This window comes from Impatiens glandulifera, chromosome 1 (genome assembly GCF_907164915.1).
Source record: "Impatiens glandulifera chromosome 1, dImpGla2.1, whole genome shotgun sequence".
NCBI classification, from domain to species: domain Eukaryota; kingdom Viridiplantae; phylum Streptophyta; class Magnoliopsida; order Ericales; family Balsaminaceae; genus Impatiens; species Impatiens glandulifera.
The window spans coordinates 125,834,987-125,861,331 of record NC_061862.1 but is presented as its reverse complement, the minus strand read 5'-3'; the positions used below and the strand labels follow the sequence as shown (position 1 = coordinate 125,861,331).

General features: G+C 33.1%; 1 protein-coding gene across 1 annotated transcript; it reads right to left on the bottom strand.

The window, feature by feature from the left end:
- Positions 1-22,638: 22,638 nt before the first annotated feature.
- On the bottom strand, positions 22,639-23,919 carry LOC124942457 (stemmadenine O-acetyltransferase-like). Its single transcript, XM_047482972.1, has one exon. The coding sequence runs from the start codon at positions 23,917-23,919 to the stop codon at positions 22,639-22,641; it is 1,281 nt and encodes a 426-aa protein (XP_047338928.1).
- Between the last annotated feature and the right edge of the window lie 2,426 nt (positions 23,920-26,345).

Sequence of the window (26,345 nt, the reverse complement as noted above, 5' to 3'; positions counted from 1 at the left end):
ATTCGATTTAAAAACCAAAAAAATAAAATAAAATTCGGATTATTCGAATTCGGTCGGATATTCGGTTTAGACCAAATATTGAACACCCAGGGATTCTTTCCATTTATTCACTTGAAGGATCCTACAACCCGCACCCACTCGCCTACGGATAATGCCTACGACCCGTACATTTAAGCCCAGACCGACATGTTCATCTGCAGCCCATTTTTTTGTCTACAGGCCCAGGTCCTAAGCGGGCTCAAACCACCCCAGCTCTATTCCTAGCCCAAAGGGCTAAGATCTTGTATGTTTGTCTTCTTTTGAATCTTTCTCTATTTCATTTTTTATTTTTTTTGCTGATTAAATAATAATTAAAATGTCTTAAAAATGAAACTACTAAGAAAATGATTTTTTTTTTTTTTTTATGAAACAAAGATTTGTTTTTTTTTCTGATAAGGGTTTGTTTGGTCACATTTTTTTTTAATTTGTTTTTTTGTATTTTTGTATTTTATGGTTCTAAAAATTCTAAAACTTTTTTTTTTATTATGTATTGATTTTTCTATATTTATTTAACTATGTTAATGTTTTAAATCACGCATAATGCTTTGAGCCATGCCTGGTATGATTTCACATTTTAGATATACTTAGTATGATTGGAAAGTATGCTCACTTGAGTTATTAGACTTGTTGCTAGAACGTTGACTCATAATTTATATATATTTTAGCATTCACCATGTCATCCACTTTACATATTTTTTACATCCATGTTTTACATGATTATACATAAACTATTTATTTTTAATTAATGCTCACACAATCATGGTAATCCATATCCTTGTATAATTTTTTTTGATTTGTATGACACTATTTCACCATTAAATTTATTACTCATATACTCTTACACGATTTTTATACCTTGTTTGACTATCATTGTTTATTCATGTATTAAGTGTTTTTATTCATATATTGGTCAGTGTTCATTACTCTTATATGAACGGAATATTTGTATCTATGTACTACGAAACTAGTCTGTGTCCATAATATACGATCAATTGTCTATATAAAATTTACTTTTTGTATTAAGATTAGCACGGTAGGGCAAGATTAAAATTATCTAAAAAATTAGGGTGTGAAATGTTCTAAAAATTGGTCAAAATTAATTAGTAGATACCGACTATTTTGATGGATGTGTGGGACATACAATGTTATTTCTCATATGTAACCAAATAATGAACCGAATAAATCTCAAAATATTGTTTTCACACTAAATTTTATTTTCCTAGTTTTGTGAGAAAAACTAATTTTAAACTCTATAGTTAAACTTATTTTAAATTGATAAATTTTAAAAAATAAAATTTAATTTATTTGTTTTGATTTCTTATCTCACTCGAGATTTGAGAGGGGTGTATAACATGAAATTTGAATAATTTAATTTAATCTATTTTTAAAAGTTATTTTTAAATATAGTTTTCCAAAAAAACAAATATTTTTAAGTGTAGCCCGATTATCATACACACTTATATTTATTACATAAAAAATGTGATAAATGATCTTTTGAACACAACCATATAAAAAACACACCAAAAAAAACATCAATGAGTTTCAAAGTTAGTAAAATGGAAAAAAATATGATAGTTTTTCAAAGTTTTACATAAATTAATTTCCAAATTTTAGTAACCTTATTAGCAAGATTAAAATTTATTAATTTTTCGAACGACATAAATTTTGTTGATAAATTTGTTACAGAAGGTCAAATGTTTTGTTTTAATTAGCTCATTAAGTTGTAAACCAATACTTTTGTATTATTTTGTTTTCATTGAAAAAATAAGTTGCAATTCTTTAATTTTAATTTTCTTTTTCTTTTTTTGGGGCACTTAATAGAGGACCTCTTAAATCTCAGTGTATGTTTATTTTAAGCATAAAATTAAAGGAATTAAACATTCTTCTTCTTTGTTTAATCTAATTAACACATTGGTTTTATGGTCAGGTGACCCATTTAAAGCCAATAGATCTCCACAAAAAGGCCTCCAATCCAAGAAATAAATGCAATAGTATAGTACATAGTAAAATGGATATACGTGTAGACACTCATTTTAACCTCCCAATTTACAATTTTACATAATCACGAACTAACAAAATTAATTCTAAAATATTCTTATACGGGGAAATTTGATCAAATGATCCTGAAAAGGGGTCTTATTTAAAAAATAACCTAGCTCCAAAACAATTTGCAAAACTAATATTTTTTCAAAAAAATTGACTATTTTACCCTTAATATATATTCTTTATTTCCGTTTCTTTTTCTTTTCCCCCCTCATTTTCTCTTCTATTCTTTCCCTCTTCTCCCCTGGGCGACCGTTGCGCTCCTGCTTCTCTCCCCCGCTACTAACGTCCATCATTCCCCGACGATCGCCAAGCAACTCCAGACGCTTCCCTGCATCAGCATTCACCATTCACCGCTTGCATATTTAGGTGAGTTTTTATTTTCCCCCTCTTGTATTTTGAGTATGATAGGTTTTAGGTTTTTAGGGTTTTAGGTGAATATTTTTCTGAATGGTTTGAATGTGGTTTGAATGAGTATGAAAGGTTATTATTCTGACTGAATGTGTGAGAATCTTTATATATATTACAACCCACGCAAATTGCATTCTTCGTGGGACGAAAATTAATTGCGTCCATTCTAAATGTGACTGAATATGTATATTACATTCGCAAACTGTACTTTGCATCGACGCAAAGTGCACAGTTGACATAAGTGTTGTTTGTGCCGACGCAAAATGTTAATTCTCCATTCAACTTCTTTTTCTCTTTTTTCGTCGGTCGATTTCATATTTGATTCCATTTTTACTCTCTATAGGTGTTGGAGCAACTGAGTGGCCAAACATTTATTCTCTCCAAAGGTAATTTTTCGAATTTTGTTTTGTATAGGAACAAAATTGATTCTTAATGAATGTTGTAGATGTTAAATTTTTGTATGATTGGCCTTTTGGGATCAGGAGAAATGAAAAGATTGTTTGCACCTACGCAAAGTGTATAGTAAAAGTACTACATAGTAAAAGTAAGGTTTTAGGGTTACAAATACATGTCATGCTTTCTTATTCTTTGGCCAACGCTTCATATTCTGTCTTGATCTCGACGATTTTTGACATTCTATAGCTATATTTGGTAGAACTATGATTAGTCTTCTTGATTTTGAGGTCTTTGATAGTTTATTTCATCTAAAAAACTTGTTATTCGCATGAATATGACATTTATTGTTCAGTTTTCATTGTTTGTGTCCATATATGAGATAGTTTACTCTTAAGTTGTGAATGCGATTAGTATATTTTTTATATCTTTTTCCATGTCGATTTGCCTGTTTGTTAACTAAGGATTTAAAACGGATGTCTGTTTCTCTTTTATTTTCGTGCAGTTTATCCAGAATTGATCTGCTGAAATTTGGTTTGATTTATTCCTTATATAAGTATTAGGCCTTTATTATGTAACTATTATCTTGTTCCAAGATAAAATCAAAATTGAACTTATCAATTATGTTTTAGTAAGGATGACTTTCATCATGAAGAAAAGTAACATGGCAATTTAATTATTTCTTGAGATGGGAGAATAACTGGAATATATTTAATTTGGCAACTCATCAGGAAGTTGTAAGTTTAGAGGCTTGTTTCTCCTTTGTTTTCACTTTTGTTGTGGGATTATAAAGTGAATATGGTTATAAAAGGTTCTTAATCTAATGCCAAACCACATTGGATGTTCCCCTCTAGATGTATTATTCTTTGATAATATATTCGTTTTCTTTGATAATGTCTACTCCAAAGATGATAACCAAACAATTTAGAATGTAGATATGTGATATGGTTGGTGTAATCTTTTCATGATTTTTAGTTTCTTAATAACACATTCCTTTTTTACTTGCATCGGATTTAAAGATCTATTTGACTGGAGACATTTTATCGAGAATTCTCAGTGAACATGGAAGAGTTGGTTGGGTGACTGGCTAAACTAAGTGCATATAAAAGAGGACCATAAAAAGAGAATCAATTGGTTTGGTGAGACTGACTGAGCCTTATATTGATTGATACTGGAATTCAATATAATTTCCATTTTTTGCATTTTATTCAATGAATACAAAGTTTATGTCCAAATTCATTTTTCCTATTATATTCAAGTTATTTGGAATTTTTTTTATTTAGATTTAATCTAATTAACCAACATCAAACAAACCCTTAATTTGTAATTGATATGAAAGAGGAAAGTAAAAGAATCATTAATCAAGAATATCATTGCTAAATTTACTTTAATCACATCACTAACTGGTCAGAAAACAAGATTGAAAAAAGTTTCATAAATACTCTCCTCTATATCATATCAACAAATCTCATCTTCAAAGGAAGCAAATTAAAATAGACTGAAAACAAAACATTTCAAATGAGTAATGATATATTCACAATTCATCTCTTCTTCCTTTTAGTTCTAAAACAACCCAAAGGTGTTCTCGCCACTGTAAGTCATGTAAAGAAAGCCATCTTCGTCACTATTTTCCTCATAAATCGCAAACATCATAACAGCTGCACCACACTACAATAATTCAACAATAACCTATTTAGAGATTCAATAGAACTCATTATAGTAGTTATCAATCGCAAGTTTGTAACTAACCTGTGGGTGACAGAATATTCTTGACAAAAATGAAGATAGCCTTTTCAGGGCTCAATTTGATTCTCTTCCTCACCACATACACAAATTGATCAACATTAAGATCTGTAGGAACCAAGTACCTATGCAAATCGAATAATAAACTTGCTCAAATTGAATAATACCATGAATTGAACACGTGATTTGAATAAACTCAACCATCGAGCCACAATTTCATCTTTATTATGATCCACGACAACATTATACAATAGAATGATAATAAGCTAAGCAAACAACTAACGTTTTCTTGTTAATGTAAGGAATGTTGCGCCGAACGCAAACCGCCGACGCAAACCGCATCTTACACTGACACAAACTGACTTTTATAGCAGGGATTCTGTCCCATTTCCTGATGTTAATCCGATCACTTTAGTTGAAATTACCTCAACTGCTGCATTACCTTGTAGTATGAGAAGAAGTCCAGTGAAGTGACATGTTTGACACCATGGTCCTCCACACAGCTTATGTAACACATCTTTTGTATCAGCTACTACAGTCGCCTTACTACAGTCGCCTTGCTATAGTTGCATGCGTGATCTCGTGGTCCGGTAAGCTTCTAGAGTCAGGGCTCGCGGAAAAGCGTCCTCCGACGTTGTTTGGCGATCGTCGGGAGTAGGGGATTCAGGGAGGAAATCAGGGAAGTGAGGGGAGGGAAGCGGGAAATGGAGAGCAACGTTCGTCCGGAGGAGAAGAGAGAAAGAAGAAATGAGAAAATGAGGGGTAAAGAGAAAGAAACGGAAAAAAAGTAAGGGTGAAATGGTCAGAATTATTTGAAAAAAATTATTTTTGCAAAGTTTACTTTAGGAGGTGGGTTGATGCCCAATTTGCCCCCAATGATTGGAGTAGGCTGAAGATGAGATTTTGTCATTTAAGCTTTTGAAAGCTCTCAAAAAATTTAGGAGAATTGGGTAGAGTTGTTTTAAAAGGTATGGTTGCTTCCATTAGCTCCAAAGGATCATAAGAGTGTGAGTTAATGATTGGTATGTTGTCATTCTTTGCATAACTTCATTTATGAATGAAAATTTTATTTTATGATATTGAGAAAATGTGACTTTAATTTTTATGTAATGTGTTGATATTTGGATTGAGAAATTTTTTTATCTGCGTTTGTGGAGCTTTTAGTTGAAACAAATCTAATTATTTCACCACGAATAAAAAAAAAACCTATTTGGGTTGAAACATTCAAAATTTGAAATCGAGAGTTCCATGCTTATATTTGAAGATGTTGATATATAATTGTTCATTGTGATGTCTAGAATGTGTTAGAATGATTTGTGATGAAGTACAATGATACTTGTGTGATTTCTAAAAACATGCTAAGGTTTCGGTAAAAACGTTTTTTTGAGGTTTTATTCGGCAGCAAAAAAGAGAAAATCTTGTTTGTTGTCACCTACATAACTATTAAGAATATGTAGTTGATTTGTATGTGATCCATAAGTGTGTAGAGCCGTTGATCAAAAGTTTATAGAGCTTGGTTCAGCCATTTGAAATCTAGGTGGTTTAGTTATTGAGTTTGTTATAAAAAATAATAAGGTTTGATGTTGCAAGTTATATTATTCTATTATTTAAATAAGTTGAGTAAAAAAAATACAAGCAGCCAATCTTCGGACATTGTAATTGAGACCTCATCCTTGTATAAGTGGTGATGTTGCCCATCTATGGACCATCCCTTTGATGGACAATTCTTATGTGTCAGATCAGAAGTCCAACTCCATCCTCGAATTGCTTTATTGCTCCAATAAAAATTGTTTACATCATTAATCTGACCCATGGTTTGAACCTGGCCCATGAGGTTAGAACCCGTTTGTTTTTAAACGGTTTAGTAAATTCCTTCTTTTTAACTGTTTTAAGGCCATGAATACATTTTTTTAAAAATTAAAAAAAATAATAATAAATATTTAATTAAATATCTTCCAACAAAAATAAAAAAAATAATTTCCCTAAGTTTTGTTTGAATTATATTTTATTTTATCACTAACCTAGATGCATGTCCTAAGAACAGATTGATACAAACCTTTAGTTGCATGATTATGTTTGGATTCATCATTAAAAGTATGTACTAGATTGAATTAAATAAACGAAGTGTAAAAGAAATATTTTTTATAAAGTGGCCAAGAGTTTATAATAGAAACCATCATTTGATGGGCATAAGAGACACAAAGTTGTTGTACTTTCTCATGTGTAGCCAAGCCCAAACCTTGATAAAAATCTCTGTTATTCGTGTTCGAGAATGCACAAATATTTTCTTTTACCAATTTCTTAAAGAGAAAATTATGTGACGACTCTAAAAAGTTAAATCTAGTCTAATTGATATCATTAAATCATATTTTGATTCCTCACCTCATTTTATACTAGACGACTTTTAAGGAATTCGTAATCTCATTTCGTTTTATTAGGATCGAGAGGAATGTAATCCTCGAGATTTAATGAAATCGACATTAAGTTAGACTCTAGTTTATCCTATCAGTTTGATTTCTCATCCATTCAAAATTCGATAAGAATGTAAGTTATGAGGCTAAAACTATTGAGTCAAAATTACACTTTAAGTTGTTGACCATTTTTAGACGTTACAACATTTCTAGGGACCATTTTGATCGCTCAAGTTCTTTATTAGGAGATGAGACTCGAGGGACATTGACCATTTCCCGAGATTCACCGCCTGTTCCTTCAATTTTGTCTCGCAAATCCTTGATAAATTCAGATATATCTTTAGAGCTGAGGGTTTTATCAGGAAGAGACTTCTTGAATGATGAAGAAAAGGAATGTTTGGACTTGTGGGATGATGACTTCTCTTTAGATGTCTCCTCGTCTGACGAGATCTTCACAACAACCTTGGACGCCTGCTCTTCGAATGAAGAAGAAGACAGTTGATCAACATCTGCTTCAGATGCCTTCTTGGAAATAGGGGCTGAGAGCTTCTCAGCTGCTTTAGAGGGTTCCCCTCAATAAACGGGGTATTCTTCTGCTCAGATGCTGGGGGAGCAACTTCAGATGGTTCCATCTAGAAAAACTGAGGCAGCTTCTCCGTAGAGTGAAGAGCTAAGAACTATCTTTCTTCAACGGACATCTACTGTTGCTCGATGATGTGAAGAGCTACCCACTCTTCAATCACCGAGAGCAGTTGCTCAACAGTAGATATAGAATGCGGATCATAGTGATTAAACGACATCTCATCAATGAATGACATCTTCTCATCATCGTCTGAGCAGTTCATCTCTACTCGAGATGCCTTGTTCCGAAGTGCATCAATTTTGGACGACTCTGTTCCATGAACAAAACATAGAGGCGTGGAACAGTAGGAATCAATGATCAATTGCAGATATTTGATAAATTTCCAATTTGTTTTTACTGTTATTTCCAAAGGGTTATAATTTTCTTCCCTTTGACTGATGATGGGTAGGAGAGTGCGCCCTCTATCAATTGATGCAGCGATCTCTCTTCTCTTAAGAGCTTCTTTGACTTCCTTGGTGCGGGTCCAGTCTAGGACAGATTTCTCCATATTCAGCAACTCCTTGCAATGCTTAGATAAGTTTGAGCTTTTGAGGACCACTTCGAACCGTGTGTGGAACCTTATACTGCACCACTTATCGAATAGTGTGATTCTTTCTAAGGTAGCAAGCTCCACCTCTTCAAGAATGAGGTCGATTGTCTTATTTATTTCATAAAAAAATTCAGAAATGTAAACAAACTTGTCCTTTTCCTTTCCATGCAACTTAGGCAGGTGCGGCAGCTAGAATAGGTTCCTTGAAGGAGATGCCCTAAACAGCTCGTACATGTCTTAGAATAGCGAATGGAGAGGCACCAGTTATGGGAGTTGCTACCTTAGGAAGAGCATCTACTGGAATAGATGTAGCAGAACCAGTAGCCGTCTGAATAGGTGTTGTTTCATTGGTCTGCCCCGCAGTTCCTTCAATTTCAGCAGCATCAAATGAAGACATAGCCTCCTACTCTGCTACAGGAGTAGTAGACAACTCCTTGGCATGAGATGAAGCCATCTGAATAGTTGTAAAAATACCATCTTGACCAGCAACTTTAACAACCACTAGTACGGAAGGGGAGACAACATCGTCTTCCCCATGTCTTTTCTCAACATATTATCCAACTGTCTCAGTAGTTGGTTCATCAACTTGTTCCACAACGGGAACCACAATTCAATCTACGACCAAAACAAGCAAGGAGGGTACCTTGAAAACGGTCTGGCCAGCAGGCTCGATAGAGGCCTTAATAGACACAACGTCTAGAGGCAGGACATATGCTACCAAAGAAGGAACTTCTTCAGCAAGAATTTCTTCCAGTCTGACCTTATTCGCAACGGAGTCAACCTCTGTAGTTTCTCTAGTAGATGCCCGCTTCGGCTAGTGGAACTTGCGGCAAATTCCATCGTCGACATTTTTCTTTTCTTTGCAGGGATCTTACGACAGGAGGTCGTAGGACGCTTGGATAGAGTGGTCAACTGACCACTCGTCTGTTGGGTGGATGAGGTGGACTTGGTTTCCTTGAAAACCTTCATTCGCATAATATAGTTCCCAACAGTGGAACTTGTCATTACCCTGCTAACGTTAATAAAGCATTTTTTCCTAAAGGCACCTGCAAATGCTCTAGAACCTAATTGAGTTGGACTAAAAAGCTCACACTCTACTTGTTTGGCATACAAATCATCAGACATAAGGTAGAAAATAGGACGGACACCCAGTTATAGCCATCCCCTTCGTTATGGCCACCATAATCTCGAATCTCTCCTCGGTATAGGCATTGAAAGACTCTACCTTCCCTTAAAGAGACTTGGCAACAATATTGTTAAGAAAATAGTACTCAAATTTGAGGTACTTCTTCTTTATTTTGATCGCGAAGGGACCATCGATGTCTGAAAATAAGGCTTGCATCTCTAAGATATCCATGGCTAGAATCTCGTCGAATGAAGTGAGGCCTTCCGTCGGAAGCCCGAGAACCTGGGCAAAAAGATCTTCGGATAAAGAGATTTCAGCACCCTTCACTGTTGCTAAGATCGATTCTCCGACTAGCTTTGCTGAATCAAAGAACTCACGAACCTCCACTTCGTGAAGAATGAACGGGCCACCTAGAAACTTCCTAAGGCCGGAAGCCTCCAAAGATATGAACATTGTCACTATCTCCGACAACCCTAAAGTGTACACCGATGCAAAATCGACATGCGTTGTGTTTTGAGCGAAGGAAACTATTTCTTAGTCATCTTATGGTTTAGAGAATAAACAATGAAGAAGATGTTTTTTTTAGAGAAACGAAAGAGGGATTTTTTGGGATTTAGAAAACTCAAAGAAAGTATGAGATTTTTTAGGCATTCAAGGCACTCTTTTATAGACTCAACACATGTCAAAAGACATCATTGAAATAAACCGTCATTATTTAAAATAAAGACGATTTTAAAAGCCATCATTAAAACACGTCATTAAAATAAACATAAAAGTCATCATTAAAAATAATGCATGTGGTAATGAGCCGTCAGATGTATATGTCACATTTTTAACAATGATAGACACGTGTCTTCATGTTATTCGTTATTTAAGGATATTTATAAGATTTTATCTAATCTCATAAATATTTTCCCTCCAAATATTTCGAAATGTGACCGTTTTACTTTCTGAAAGGGAAGATAAAATGACAGTGCATTAATCAATTTGGACAACTGTTCCACTCGTCTTAAAATGAGGCGTCTGAAGGACACTTGTAGACAGACACCTATCTGTGCTATCTGCATACCTTGCGTTTAAGCTAAGTAAGACGTATGTTCTGAAGACGTCTGCTGAGTCATAGCAATAGGCGTATCAGCAGACATCTGCCTCACATCTTAGCGTCTGACCAAATTTAAAATGGAAGCTACTTAAACACAACCCGTCTGATATACAATGTCTTCAGACGACTAATCTGTTCAACACAATTTGAGACATCCGTCTTAACACGTCTGTCCAGTCAACTTATCAACAAATTTCCCCCTCAATTTGTGCATACGTAATTAAATTAATTTAGATCAAAAAGATCCAAAACATTTCTAAATTAAGAAAACTTAGTCTTGGGGAGTGGCTTCGTGAAGATGTCGGTCATTTGTTGATCCGTTGGGACATATTCCTGTCGAATATGTTTCTGAGCAACATGATCCCAGATGAAATGATGTCTGATGTCGATACGCTTTGTTCTAGAATGCAACACCGGATTATATGTGATCGATATAACACTAGTTTTGTCGTAAAAGATAGGAGACTCGTCTTCTTGAATGCAAAAATCTCTCAACTACTCTTGAACCCACAGCAATTGAGCACAACAACTGCCTACGACAAAATATGCTGCTTCTACTATAGAAGTGGCGATAGATGTCTGCTTCTTGCAAAACCATGAGATCAGACGATCACTAAGGAACTTATAAGTTCCACTAGTGCTCTTCCGATCGATTTTGCAACATGTATAGTCTATATCAGAATAGCTGATTAAATTGAAACTGGAATCATTCGGATACCACAGTCCCACATTTTGAGTTCCCTTTAAATATTTCATAATACGCTTAGCAGCAACATAATGAGATTGTTTAGGATTAGTCTATAATCTTCTGTAGATGCCGACAACAAACAAGATGTATGGTCGATTGGCTATTAGATATAGCAATGAACCGATGATTCCTCGATAAGCAGTGATGTCGACAGACTGGTCATCTTCATCCTTGTCCAGCTTTCTGGATGAGTTCATGGGTGTTGAGGCATTTGAGCAGCTCTCCATGCCAAACTTCTTTAGCAGCTCCCTAGTATACTTCGCCTAATTGATGAATATGTCATCTTCATGTTGTCGAACTTAAAGACCAAGGAAAAACGTCAGCTCATCCATCATGCTCATCTCAAATTTGTCCTGAATCTACTTAGAGAATTTCACACATAGTTTAGGGTTAGTTAACCCAAATATGATGTCATCCACATAGATTTGAACAAGCAATATATGTGAATCTTTAGTAAATCTGAAGAGTGTTTTATCTACTGTTCCAATGATAAAATCATGCTCAAATAAAAAGTTAGTCAAAGTCTCATACCAAGATCTAGGAGCTTGCTTAAGACCATATAAAGCTTTATCCTTGTTAAAGATTTGATGAGGAAAAAAGAATAATTTTGAAAACTAGGAGGTTGTTCAACATACACATCTTCATTTAATAGACCATTAAGAAAAACATTTTTAACATCCATTTGATAAACTTTAAACATTTTAAATATTGCATAAGATATGAAGATTCTGATAGCTTCAAGTCTAGCCACATGGGTGAATGACTCCTCAAAGTCAACTCCTTCCTCTTACCGATATCCTTGAACTACTAATCGGGTTTTTTTTTCTCATAACTAATCCATCTTTACTTAGCTTATTTCTAAAAATCATCTTGTTCCAATAACTGATTGATCATTCGGTCTTGGAGTAAGATGTCACACTTTGTTTCTTTCAAATTGATTTAGCTCCTCTTGCATAGCATTGATCTAATCTGGATCAAGCAAGGCTTCATCGATTTTCCTAGGCTCAATTTGAGAGATAAAAGTAGAGTTTGCAAATTCATCTATTAATTGTTTACTTGTCCTAAGATGTGCATTAGGATTACCTATTATTTGTTCAAATGGATGATTTTTATTCCATTTTAAGTTCAGTACCAAAAGGTTAGACGTTTGGTCAGATGGCTCTACAACGTCCGTACTGTTAGCAACCTATTGACTTATAGTTTGGTCGTCTGGTTGAATGTCAACCGGATTAGCCGTGTGTTCAGAAGTGCTATTTCTGTTTACTGGAACTTCATCATCACTCTCAGATTAAAGAGTAGATTAAAGAGTAGCAGCCTCCATCCTGTTAGCAACTTGAATGATTTCGTTAGAATTGCTTTCAACAGATTCATCAAAGACAATATAGAAAGATTCTTCAACAGTTAGAGTTTGTTTATTATACACTCTATAAGCTTTACTAACTGAAGAATTGCTTAACATAATTCCAGCATCTTCTTTAGCGTCAAAAGTAGTCAAATAATTTTTTCTCATTGTTATGAATAAAACACTTACATCCAAATATCCTAAAATATGAAATTTTAGGAGTTTTTCCATAAAAAATTTCATAAGGTGTTTTATTAATACGTTTAATGATCATTGACCTATTTTATGTATAACATATTGTGTTTATAGCTTCTGCCCAAAGTCTTTGAGAGACACCTGAGTCAGCTAGCATAAACTTTGCTGCTTCCTTTAGTGTCTTGTTCCTCCTTTCAGAAACACCATTTTATTATGGAGTTCTAGCACTAAACAAGTCGTGTCTAATACCAGACTCCTCAAGGAAGGAAGACAAAGTTTTGTTGGTGAACTCGGTTCCTCTATCACTTATTATCTTTATGATACTTAAAGATTTTTTCATTTTGAAGCCTTCTAAGGATCTTTATTAGATTTTCAGCAGACTTATCCTTAAATTTCAAAAATATAACTGAAATAAATATAAAATAATAATCAATAATGAAAAGGGTGTATCTCATTCCCCATAAATTGGTGATTGAGATTGGACCAAACAGATCAATGTGCAATAACTCTAGACACCTGTCAGATTGGATATTCCCTTTGTTTTTGAAAGTTGATCTGACCTGTTTGCCCATCTGACAAGCATGACATATCTTATATTTTGAAAACTTAAGTTTAGGTATTCTAGAAACTAAATTTTTTGAATAAAGGTTGTTAATAGTTTTAAAATTAAGATGGTTTAATCTTTTATTCCATAGTCAGTTTTGATCATTTTTTGCTATCATGCATAAAGGATTAGACGTCTTATTTTTTCAGTTCATTTTGTAAGAATTTCCTACGTTGTTTCCTATTAGTAGAGTGTTACCTTGATGATGTTTAATTAAGCATGCATGTTTTTGAAAATCAATAGTATATCCATTGTCACACATCTGGTTAATACTGATCAGGTTATAGCACAAGCTTTCTACTAGCAGCACATCTTTGATAGTGAGGTTACCATGAATAATCTTACCTTTACCCATGGTTTTACCTTTGTTGTTATCACCAAAAGTGATATTAGGTCCTAAGCTTTTGGTTATGTCGGTCAACTGTTGCTTGTCACCTGTCATGTGTCTGGAGCATCCACTGTCTAGGTACCAAACAGATTCCTCAAAGAAGCTAACCTAATTTACCTACAAATAAACATATTTACAGAGTTGGTACCCATATTCACTTGGGTCTGTGGTTGATCAGTCCCTTGGGGATTCATATTTGGGTTGTCTTGATGGATCTCCCATTTTGTATAGTTAATAAAGATAAGATTTTGGTTTGGCAGATTTTTTTCTGCCTGTTGTTGATACCTTAGATTTAGTGGATGAGTTTTGAGAATAACTTCTTAACTTTATATCAAGTTTTTGCTTGCCAGACTTGCTGGCTTCCCTCTTCTTGGGCTTAAGACAACTTGAAGCTTGATTAACATATTTTATCTCATCTTTTAAAGTCAAGTTATCACAGCCATGATTAGTTCCACTATCAGTTAAATGTCCCTTGACAAAGTTTATGGCCTTAAGCTTACATTTTACTGGGTTCAACTTTTTATTGGACTTGTCTGGGTTGTCATTATCAAATCCTAAACCGGATTTGCATCCGACAGGCCGTTGCTGACTAACCATCTGTCTAACTGCATCCCCATATTTCGTCCAAGAACTAACCACGTAGGTTAACCTCTGGTTTTTAGTAGAAAGATTTTGAATTGTTTCGTTGAGCGTCTCTTTCCTAGATGAGAGCTCGGTTGTTTTCAAAACTTCTTGTTTAGAGATTTGAGATGAATAGGTGGTATTGTCATATTTGTTTTTCAAAATTATTTCATTAAAAGAGTCTGACAGCTTCTTGTACTCAAAGACCATGTCATTGAGTGTAGTGGTTAGATCACTCTTGTGAACTCGTCAAAAGAGAAGTCAAATACATTATCGTCATTTTCCATAAACATTTGACGCCTTCATCATCTTTGTCACTTGAAGAGTTGTCGTCTGAGTCACTCTTAGCCCACTTGCTCTAGCTTTTGTTTTCCTCAGCCATGAGAGATTTTTTATTCTTTCTTGTTCTTCCTCACATCCTTTTTTGACTTTTTGCATAAAGTTTGTCACAGTTAAAGCACTTCAAGTTAGCCTTATAATTACTCTTATTATTATTATTATTATTATTTAAATAGTTTTAGTTAGAATGAGTCTTCTTCATGAATTTACCAAACTTCTTGACCAAGAGAGCTATGACACCGATGTTGATCTGCTCAGCAGACTTCACAATAGTCGCAGTGTAGTGGTAGGTGGCTCCTCAGTAGTCACTAGCGCCTTGGTTAAGATGGATGATATGGATGTCTCCTCTTCGTTCCTTGAGTTTATCTCAAACTGATAGACCTTCAGATCGGCGAACAGATCATACAATTCCATCTTGTTGAGGTCTTTAGATTCCCTCATGGCCATCGTCTTTATGTCCCATTCTCTAGGAAGAGCTCTCATGACTTTGATTGAAACCTCTCTATTGCTATATGTCTTTCTCAGAGTGGAGAGTTCAACGATAATTCTACTGAATCTTTCATTGAACTCGTTCATTTTCTCTCTGGGATGCATCTTGATGTAGTCGAATGGTTGTGTGGCAACCATGAGTTTGTTTTCCTTGGTTTGTTCATTTCCCTCACACAACTGAGTTAGCCTCTCCCAAATTTCTTTGGTAGAGAAGCATGACTTTATCTTGTTGAACATATTCTTGTCCAGCGTTTTGTACAGAATGTATTTGGTCATATTATCGAGGTTATTCTTCCTCTTCTCTTCTGTAGTCCACTTAGAACTTGGTTTCTCCTTTATCTTAGGAGCACCATCAGTGGTTGTGGCTGAACTAGCCTTCATGGTTTTCATTGGACCATCGTTGATGACATAACACATGTCATCATCGAGAGCAGACATATGAGCCTACATTATGATTTTTCAATCGTCGTAGTCTTCCTTTGAGAACATTGAGATTTTGTTTAGGATATACATGATTTAGGAATTTGCTTTGCTTAAGAATAGAAAACTTGACTTTGATACCACTTGTTAGGATCGGTGACAACTATAGAGAGGGGGGTCTAAATATAGTTGACAACTTAAATACTTTCAATTCAATTTTTGTTAGAGATAAAAATTTGTTTCTATTCTTCACAAATCTTTGCAAGATCTTGAACGACTTCAAGTGCGAAAATGCTTGCTCGATTTGAAGCGGTAGATAAACGATTGGAAGGTGTAGAAATGAAATAACACAAGGAGTTTTATGGATGTTAGGAGATAAAACTCTTACGTCACTTCTTCTTCTGTTTCTAGAAGGTTTTTTTACTAGAAGACTTTGATTCGTATAACTACACAAACCCAGTCAGAAACACAGAACTTAACAACTGTCTGTTTCTGAACTTCTAGTTAACACTCTATTGAACAGACAAACCTATTCAACTTATAGTACTGAAATTTCACATAGAAAGAGCAGCAGGTGAATTATAAAATAGTCTTAGAGCAAGAGTAATCACAACACTTAGCAGTTCGTAATTCGTGTAATTAATCAAAGAGACTAAGAGAAATGGAGAGATTCGCCATTGTATTTTGATCGCCATTTATACTAAATTCTCAACAATGGTCTAATCTTTCTATTAGATACATGTCAGCTTTCCTTTAGACGTATGCTAGGTGTACGGAAACGTACAAAAGAATATATTTGTTGGATCATGGCGTACCGGATTGTACTGGAGAATATTCGGTAGATCGTGGTGTAATGGAAGGTACAAGACATCCTAGGGTAATATTCGATTACGTGGAAGATAAGTGGTTATGCGTACTGAGCTGACTAGGAAGACGGTTGATAACGAAGGATGTTGTTCGCTATGCTGATAAGATGAGCGGAAGCAAGGCGTTTGCTCGTGCACTTCTTCAGACGGTTGCTGAAGTAAGGAGTCTGCTCGCGCACTTCTTTAGACATCTCCTAAAGAAAGACGTCTGATCGCGCTTCTTTAGACTACACATTTAATGAAGTGAGACATCTGCTCGCGCTTCTTTAGATTGTAGGTCTGATAAAGTGAAATGTGTACTCGCGCTTCTTCAGATTGCACGTATGATGAAGTGAGGCGTCTGCTCGCGCTTGTTCAAACTGCACATCTAATGAAGTGAGACTTTTGCTCGCACTTCTTCAAACTACACGTCTAATGAAGTGAGACGTCTGTTCGCGCTTCTTTAAACTACATGTCTGATGAAGTGAGACGTCTACTCGTGTTGCTTTAGACAACACGTCTGATGAAGTAAGATGTCTACTCGCGCTTCTTCAGATTGCACGTCTAATGAAGTGAAACGTGTACTCGCGCTTCTTTAGACTAAACTTCTGATGAAGTGAGACGTCTGCTCGCGCTTGTTCAAACTACACGTCTGATGAAATGAGACGTCTGCTCGCACTTCTTCACACTACACGTCTAATGAAGTGAGACGTCTATTCGCGCTTCTTTAAACTACATTTCTGATGAAGTGAGACGTCTGCTCGCGCTTGCTTCAGACAACACGTCTAATGAAGGCATACATCTCTTGAGCTGTATATACGCATAGAAAATTAAACAACTTAGTTTTGTACATGAACACATCATTAAAACTATGTCGTATTGATTTAAACTTATTCACCTAAGCTTATTAAGACATTTTTCCTTAATTATTTATTTCTCTTTTAATTAATTTTCCTTTTTCTTTATTTAACTTAATCTAACACTTACATTCAAAGATTTTTTTTCTCCATGACAGTACATTTTTTTTTTAATTTTGATGGATTCCAAACACAATTAGATAATATCTCACCACTGTCTATTCTCGTAGGTTAGATTTGCACATTTTACACACGGACAAGCAATTGAAATTCTATTAATAGACATAATTGCGAAGTCTATGAATATTTTAACCCCTAAGATATATTTTTGATCATATTGGGATAGAGTCATCCAATGTTTATCAGGGACTTCCATTTCAACTAGAAATGAACAACCAATTATAACAAAATTAATATATGCTTAAGTCATTTCTCTAAACATGCAACCTTAACAATTCAAGGAAGTCATTTCTCTAAACATGTAACCCTCACAATTCAAGGAAGTCATTTCTCTAAACATGCAACTCTAACCATCCAAGTAAGTCATTTCTATAAACATGGAACCCTAATCATAGCCAAATTTTAGAACTTACCAAATGATGATACTTAGTTGATTTCGACCGGTAAAATTGAAATTAAAAAACAATAATAATCAATCAACAAACATAGATAAAAACAACCTAAATTAATCAACCAAATCAAACAACCTAAATCAATAAACCTAAATTAATCAACCTAAATTAATTAACCAAAATCATTCAATAATAAAAACCTAAATATAAAAACCTAAATCAAACAAACTAAATCAAAAAACCTAAATCTATCAATAAATCAACCCAACCTAAATCAAGAAACCTAAATCTATCAATAAAACAACATATCTAACTTATCAACCTACATCACTAATCTAAACATATCTAACTTGCCAAACTAAACTTAAATCACTAATATAAACATATCTAACTTACCAAACTAAACCTAAATCACATATCTAAACTATGCGTATTACCTGGCGGTGGGGGAGGCGGATCGGCAGGGATGAAGGGCGGCTTTCGGCGTAGATATTATCGACGGCGGACGACTTTAACGGTGGTGGCATTATCAAAGGTAGGGACATAAGAAGGTAACATCGGCGACAGATTCATCAAAGAGGGAAAGAAGAAGGGAACGACAGAATTGGGGAAGATGGAAAGAAGAAGGGAAAAAGAAGAAGTCACAGTTTTATATTTAAAATAATTAATGTCGTCGTTATTATGTGCCGATATTAATAATCATTTAATGATTATTAACGTCGGCTTTAGGAGGAAAACAATGGTTTTATAAATAACCACATTAACCACAGTTTTCGTTTTCTAGTAGGTTCACATTATTAACAACATCGTTAACTAAACCATGGTTAATAAATAAACACATTAGCCACGACTTTACCTAACATCGTTGTTAATGTGTGTTAACCAAGAAAATATTTCATTTTCTAGGATGTTCACATTATTAACCACGACGTTAGGTAAAACCATGGTTAATAACTTATCACAATAACCACGGTATTACCTAACACCAACGTTAATGTGTGTTAACCAAGAAAACATTTTGTTTTTAAGTAGGTTCACATTATTAACCACGACGTTATGGTAGAACCGTGGTTAATAAATAAACACAATAACCACGATTTTACCATATCGTCGTGGTTAATGTCTGTTAACTAATAAAATGTTTTATTTGTCAGTAGGTTCACATTATTAACCATGGTGTTAAGGTAAAACCGTAGTTAATAAATAAATACATTAACCAAGGCTTTACTTAATGTCGTGGTTAATGTTTTTTGGTGAATACATATTAACCACGATATTACATAATATCGTGGTTAAAGTGCACATATTAACCACGACATTACCTAATGTCGTGGTTAATAATGTTTGATTAAAGAAATATTTTCATCATACAAACTCTGATGATAATTTAATGAAAATTCAATTCATTCTAACTATAGAAATTTGATAAATATTGAAAAATTGTGACATCATATAATTTTTATTATTTGTAAATGTTTACATCTTATGAATCAACAAAAGAATCATTGAATCCTTCACCATATCATATCATTTTTATTATCTCGTTAATTATGTGTTTTTCAAAAAAAAATCAATCTCCAAATGTGTAACATCACATTCTCTCAAAAAATCAATCTTTAAGGAACATGCTAAGTGACTGTAGGAATTGTTTTCTCCTTGTGATCTTCAACCAATTAACTTCTAACCAATATTCAATCGGGTTCTTCTTAGATATCTTCAATCTCCTTATAAAAAATTGAAGATTATCTCGAATGAACCCGGATTGCAAATTTTTTTTAAGGAAATTAGTAATTTTGGATAAGTGGTTTCATCAATAGACAATTAAACTCTTCTTTGAAATTTCAAATAAGAGATTAATGATCATTGAGAAAATTTTGTAAGGGACGTGATAAGTGACTGCATGAATTGGTTTCTCCTTATGATCTTCCACCAATGAGTTTCTAACCAACATGATATGGGGTACTTTTTAGATATCTTCAATTTTTTTTAACAAATTGAAGAATATCTCAAATGAACCCGAATAGCATGTTGGTTTGAAGAATATCAATAGTTTAGGAAAAGTGATTTCATCAATAGACAATCAGAATCTTCTTGGAAATCTACATCTTTAATTAATCATTCTAACTAATTAAGATGATGGAAATTTCGAAGAAAAGATTGATGATCATTGAGAAAATTCTGTAAGGAATGTGTTAAGTGACCAGAGAAATTGGTTTCTCCTTGTGATCTTCAACCAATGTGCTTCTAACTAATATACAATCGTGTTCGTTCTTAGATATCTTCAATTTCCTTTTAATAAGTTGAAGAATATCTCAAATGAACATGGATTGCATATTGGTTTGAAGGAAATCGGTAGTCTATGAGAATCTAAAAAAGACATGGAAAGTTCAGGGAAATATGACTTTTAGTCACGGTGTTAATCACAGAACTGTGGCTAATAATAATGGCGGGAGTGTGACGGGAAAGACAAAAATATTAGCCACGGTGAATATAATGAAAGTCGTTGTTAATAATATTTATTAATGACGGCGTTACATGGCCAACACTAATAAGTGTTATTAACCACGACGAAGTGATCGCCGACACTAAAACATATTATTAACCACGGCGAACATTTGTCGTGGTTAATATTGGTCGTTAAAAATACTTATTCTACTCGAAAAGGAACATTTTAATAAAAATCAAAGTATTTACAAAATATGACATACTTTCTTGGTCGTGTCATTGACAACCTTGACATTTATATTATTTATTTTGCGTATATCAACAAGGACAATATATATTCCATCATTCGTAGCCTTTATTAGCTTCCAAGCTTCCTATTTTTGAAATAGAGGTTGCAAGCTCCGTCTTGACAGTTTAGAGCTTAGTAGATGCTATCTCTAGTGTCGTTTCATTCTCATCTTCGGTGCTTAGGTCGTAGAAAGGAGTGGATGAGCTTGGCGTCCTCTAAAGAAGTTGTTTGTGAGTATATCGTGTTAAAGCCATGATGAAAGATGAAAAGAATGAGTGTATAGAGAGAAATATGTTGAAGAAACAATTTGATGAAGAAATGGAAATATGTTAAAGAAATTGGAAGATCTTTTGAAATCATGAAAAGATTAAATGATAAAGAGAGTTTAATGATGGTGTGTGGAAGTGGAAAAGACGTGTATGTTTGGCCGAATTGATAGTAAAATGGAAACCGAGGAGACTTAATTTAATAAGACTCGCAACTACTCTTGCATTGAATATTTATTAATATGTTAAAAATTATGTTTTATGTAAAAATTCATATAGTTTAATGCACATTATAATATTAAGAGATTATTTATAAATGTTAATGGGAAACCTACTACTAATAAATTACTAATAAATGTTTTCAAAATTAGTAAATATTATTTTAATGTACTTTGTAATAATATGATATCATACCATTCAGAACTTTTTACAAAAAGATTATATATTATTATTATTACTAAACGTATTATTGGTATATTACAAATATGTCAAACGAAATTTTCAAAACTAATAAATATAAATGCAATGTAGTTTGCAATAATAACATTTCATACCATTGTAGAACTAGTTGTGAAGAGATTATATATAGTAATTAATGCATAATTTAATGCTATTATATTACAAATATTTCGAAAAATATTTACAAAACTATTATATAAAATTTTGATATAATTTGCAGTAAGAAATTATAATAGAATTGCAGTACCAGTTGTGAATATATTATTTATTTGTGTTAATGCAATGTTTATTACAAATTTACTTATCAATATTATCCGAATTACTTGAGATTTTAATTTACAATAATCACAACCTTATTTATAATATTTGTTACAATAATTAATGAAAATAAATTTTATTGCAAAATATTTTATAAATATTGACGTTAATATATGTTAGTGATGTTACATTATTCTATTGCTACTTAATTACTAGTTTATTTATAAGGCTATATTAATATAGATTTAGAAAAAATATTAGATTTTTCTATTTCTAGTGATATATTTTGAATTAAATATTTTTCGGATTATATTTTCGGTAAAAATTCGTTTTGGTTGAAAATATATTTGAAAATTTTGCAATATTTCAAACTTTTATTGCAATGTGAATTGTTGTTCTTTAAAACTTGCATTAAGGAAATAAATGTTGCAGCTATATGTTGCGATTTGACAATTATTTTGTAGTGGAACAATATTTTCATGAAAAATCCAAGTAGCTAATATTTAGAGAATAAATTCGTAATTTGTGAGTTTGTCCAAATACGCACAATAGATAACTAAACATTTTGAATTCTTAAATTTTTAAATAATTCAACTTAGTCGAACTCATATTACTCTTAAAATAAAAAATATGGATTATTGTCACGTAATATTTTTAGTGCTATTTCTATATCATCGTAATAAAATTTTACAGTCATATTCTTTAATTGGATATCGTTTTTAAAGGGTCATATAAAATCATTCATGAAAAGTGTTTTTTATTTTTTTCTCTCAATCCAATAATCAAGTATAATTATTATATTAAATCGGACAAATTTATTTTCAATTTGGGATAAAAAAATAGGTACTTGCCAATAGAAATTTAGTATATTATATATAATTCTAATAAATTTTACATGAAATATATTAATATTTTATAATTTATTTTCTATTTCATATATATATATATATATATATATTATAGTTGATATATTTAAATTAACTAATTATGCAAATACATAAAAACAAATTTATTTTACAAAGATGAAAGATTAGATGGAGTGATGTCTGATGCAAGTTAATTTACGTTGATGTTGATGATGATGTATTAGCTCTAACAAAAGCAAGCTGAAAACGAGCCATGTCTTGTTCATTCATAGTAACCCACGCCTCTATTCCTTCTCCGCATTTTGAATCCAGTAGAATAGCAAGGTTCTTGTTGTTATAACTGCCTAAGCTCGCCCAAACAGGCTTCCCCATACCAAAATCAACATTATAAACTGGAAACCTGCACCAACTGCTAAATCTAAAGATATTGGCATCCTCTACCTTCATCCAATTTTTCATCATCACTGCATACCCTTCATCCCCTTGAATACGCCTTATGTATTTGTCATCAATTCTCCGAATCCCTTCCCTCACCTTCATTTCCATCACTGTTAAATCCTTAGAGTCTTCATAGCTACAATATGCATATGCCGGCACGACGAGATTCCCAATCGCATGCTCCGACAATGGAGGCACCATTCGGCTCCTTAGGTTCACCACCTGAAATGCGATGTATTGTTTGTCAGGCTTATCGAAGGTAGCATACTTCCATATGAAAGTCGATACTACTTCCACTCGGGTTGGAATGGGATGATCATGATCAATTTTCGCCTTTGCTCTCATTGAACTTATCTTACTTGCGTCAAAAACAAACCTCCTAGTGACAAGGGTCTCTTTACAGTCTTCGGATAGAGGATTGTAGTCGTGTTTCTCCTTTGGCGGGAAGAGGGATGATGAGGGAAAGCTCGGCTTCAAGGTATTAATCGTGTTATCATGTTGGCGACATATGGTAGCCCACGATGTCATGAATGAGAAAAATGACACCCCGTCTGCAATCTTATGTGGGACATAGGTGCCAATTGTGATACCTCCGCAGTTAAAGTAGTTAACTTGGATTGCGAAAATCTCATCTTCTTCTTCACCATTTCCCATCAAGTTGGGTATGAGCGGGTCAACAATTTCTGTTTCGTGGCACTCGATCACGTCCATGATCATTGAATTGACTTTTGCCTCCAAATATCGAACGCCCATGTCGTTGCAGTCTATTGAGTTGTCGCATCTATTGAGCCTCCCTGCAAAAGGGTAGAACATGGTCAGGGTTTGGGAGAGCGATTCTCTAAGGCGGGAAGAGATGAGTTCAAGTTGTGCGATGGAAGTGGTTTGGAACTGGTGATGGTAATAGAGAATTGTGGGGATGAAGAAACTAGGCATTAATTGATCCAGCATGGATAGTTGATATTTTTTGAAAGGATAATTGGTGGGAGAGGATGGCCTCACAAACTCATTTGATAATATAATGACATTCAATGGCGCCATTGATATATATCTCCTTGCCTTAAGCTGCTGCTATTATTATCTCTCAAGTTCAGAAAATAATGAAATTAAAGACTATGGCAGGATACTTATAATGATTGTGCTGTTGTGGGTCTCTTTCCAAATGATAAATTGTGATGTAACAATAGGTTACAACTGTAACAATAGGTTACAACTCTCTTATTTTATTAAGGGATTTAGTATAAAAGGTTAAACAACAAGTAAAATTATTTATGGGAAGAATCCAAATTTTATTTACGAAGTTGGAGGGAGGTGTCAAATTTATTTATAAAGTTTTAAAAGCCTATTTATATCTATAAACTTGTGAAAAAATATCAAAATGAATCAACTTAACAGAATTTATGAAACGACGTTAGTTTTCTATACACATGGCATTTTCATGTCATATCCACATATTTATTATACATATATTTTTTAACATAATTTTATCATTCTAAACGGACCTTTCATTTAATAAATAAAAGTAAACAAAAAATATTTTAACCTTCACTTTTCACCTTCCAAAACCCCCTAGACAACGAAAATATCAACGTTCATTGCCAATATATCGATGAGATCCGGATCGTTTGGGAGCAGTGAACTGAAGCTGAAGTGCGCCGTCGTCTTTGCTAAATCTGCGAATTTGTTGGATTTGATATAGGGTTTTCGGCTTGAGTTATAGGCGGTGGAGTGATTGGAGCATCGATGACAAGAGCTTGGGGGAGAAATTGAGGAGAAGAGTAACATATATAGTAGTTAAAGTAGTTTTGGATGAAACAGATTGAAATCCATTATTCGATCTTCCTCCTCCGAGGACCTATTGCGGGATTAGAAATATCTTCGAGAAAAGGCAAGAGTCTCGTCGTTTTAGGAGTTGGGGGAGAATTAATGATGATTAAAGAATTAGCTAGAAAATTTTAGGACATGAGCGGAACAGTAATGGTGTAAAATCCATGGATGGACGATGGAGGAATAAATCTTTTGTCTCTCTGGTGACTGAAGTAGTTTTAGGTTTGGTGACTGGAGTAGTTTAAGGTATAGAGAGACGATCGAATGTTGTTAAGTATGATCGGAATGGAATCAAGGTTGTCAATGGTGAAATTGAAATATTTTATTTTTATTACTTTTATTTATTTATTTATTAGACGGAGGTTTCTTTGGAATGATAAAATTAGGTTAAAATATGTATATATATACTATTTGAATATGATGTAGAAATGCCACGTGAATAAAAATTTAACTCCGATTTATAATTCTGTTAAGTTAAATAATTTTGACACTTTAACAAGTTTATATACATAAATAGAATTTTACAACTTTATAAATAAATTTGATACTTTCCTCCAGCTTTATAAATAAAATTGACATTCTTTCCGTAAAATTATACATTAAGGTAATTAAATAAGTTATTCCTAATAAAAAAACAAACTTAATTGAGCATTTAACAAAGAAATTGTATAATCTAAAACAAATAAGAAAGATAAGCTCCAACGATTAAACATAATACCTAAATCATTATTGTTTCGAATAAGTTGAATAATATGAAACGTGAATTTAATTGAATCAATCGACCCTTAGAGTTTATTTTGATTTTAAAAATAAATTTGTTTCATTAAACAATAAAATATTTGAGTTTTTAATTATAATATTTTAATATTTAAATTTTATATAAAAAAAGTTTTAAAAAACTATTTTGAATTGTAAATGAAATATATTTGTAACATCAACCAACCACTAAATTTAGAGTGTTCTAATAAAAAAATATTGGGTTAGAGGTAGGCACTGGACTATCCTTATCCTCATATCGCAATGATGGTGAAATAATTATACCATCATTTCAATTAGGTGGTGTGAAAGTCGTGAAATAATTATACCATCATTTCAATTAGGTGGTGTGAAAGTCGTGAAATAATTATACTTAGCTGATGTGAAAATGGGTTGTGATTCTCTAATCCCCTTAAAGGGATAAGATTAAGTAAATTGCCCTCAATTTATTATGGATAAGATTAAGTAAATTTTCCTTAATCTATTTTTAACGTATTCTGTTTTTAAGAGATTGTGAAGTCAAAATTGGGACAAAGTAAATGGCCGCTCGCGGCCCACGAGGGAAGAGTCCAATTGTTTTATGCAATATTTGAATTAAAAAAAAAAATCTTAAATTTGTATTTCACCCTCTCAAATATTTCGAATAAGAATTTGATTGAGAAATTTATAAGGAAAATCAACAATGAATGTTATTAAACAATACTAATAAGATAGCTCACTTGTATAAAAGAAGTTCTTACATAATTTTAATTCAATATATTTATATTTATATATATATATATAAATATATAATAGGAGAAAATATTTATATAAAATTAATAATAAAAGAGTATATATTTATATGGAGAAAAAAAAACAAATATATATATATATATATATATATA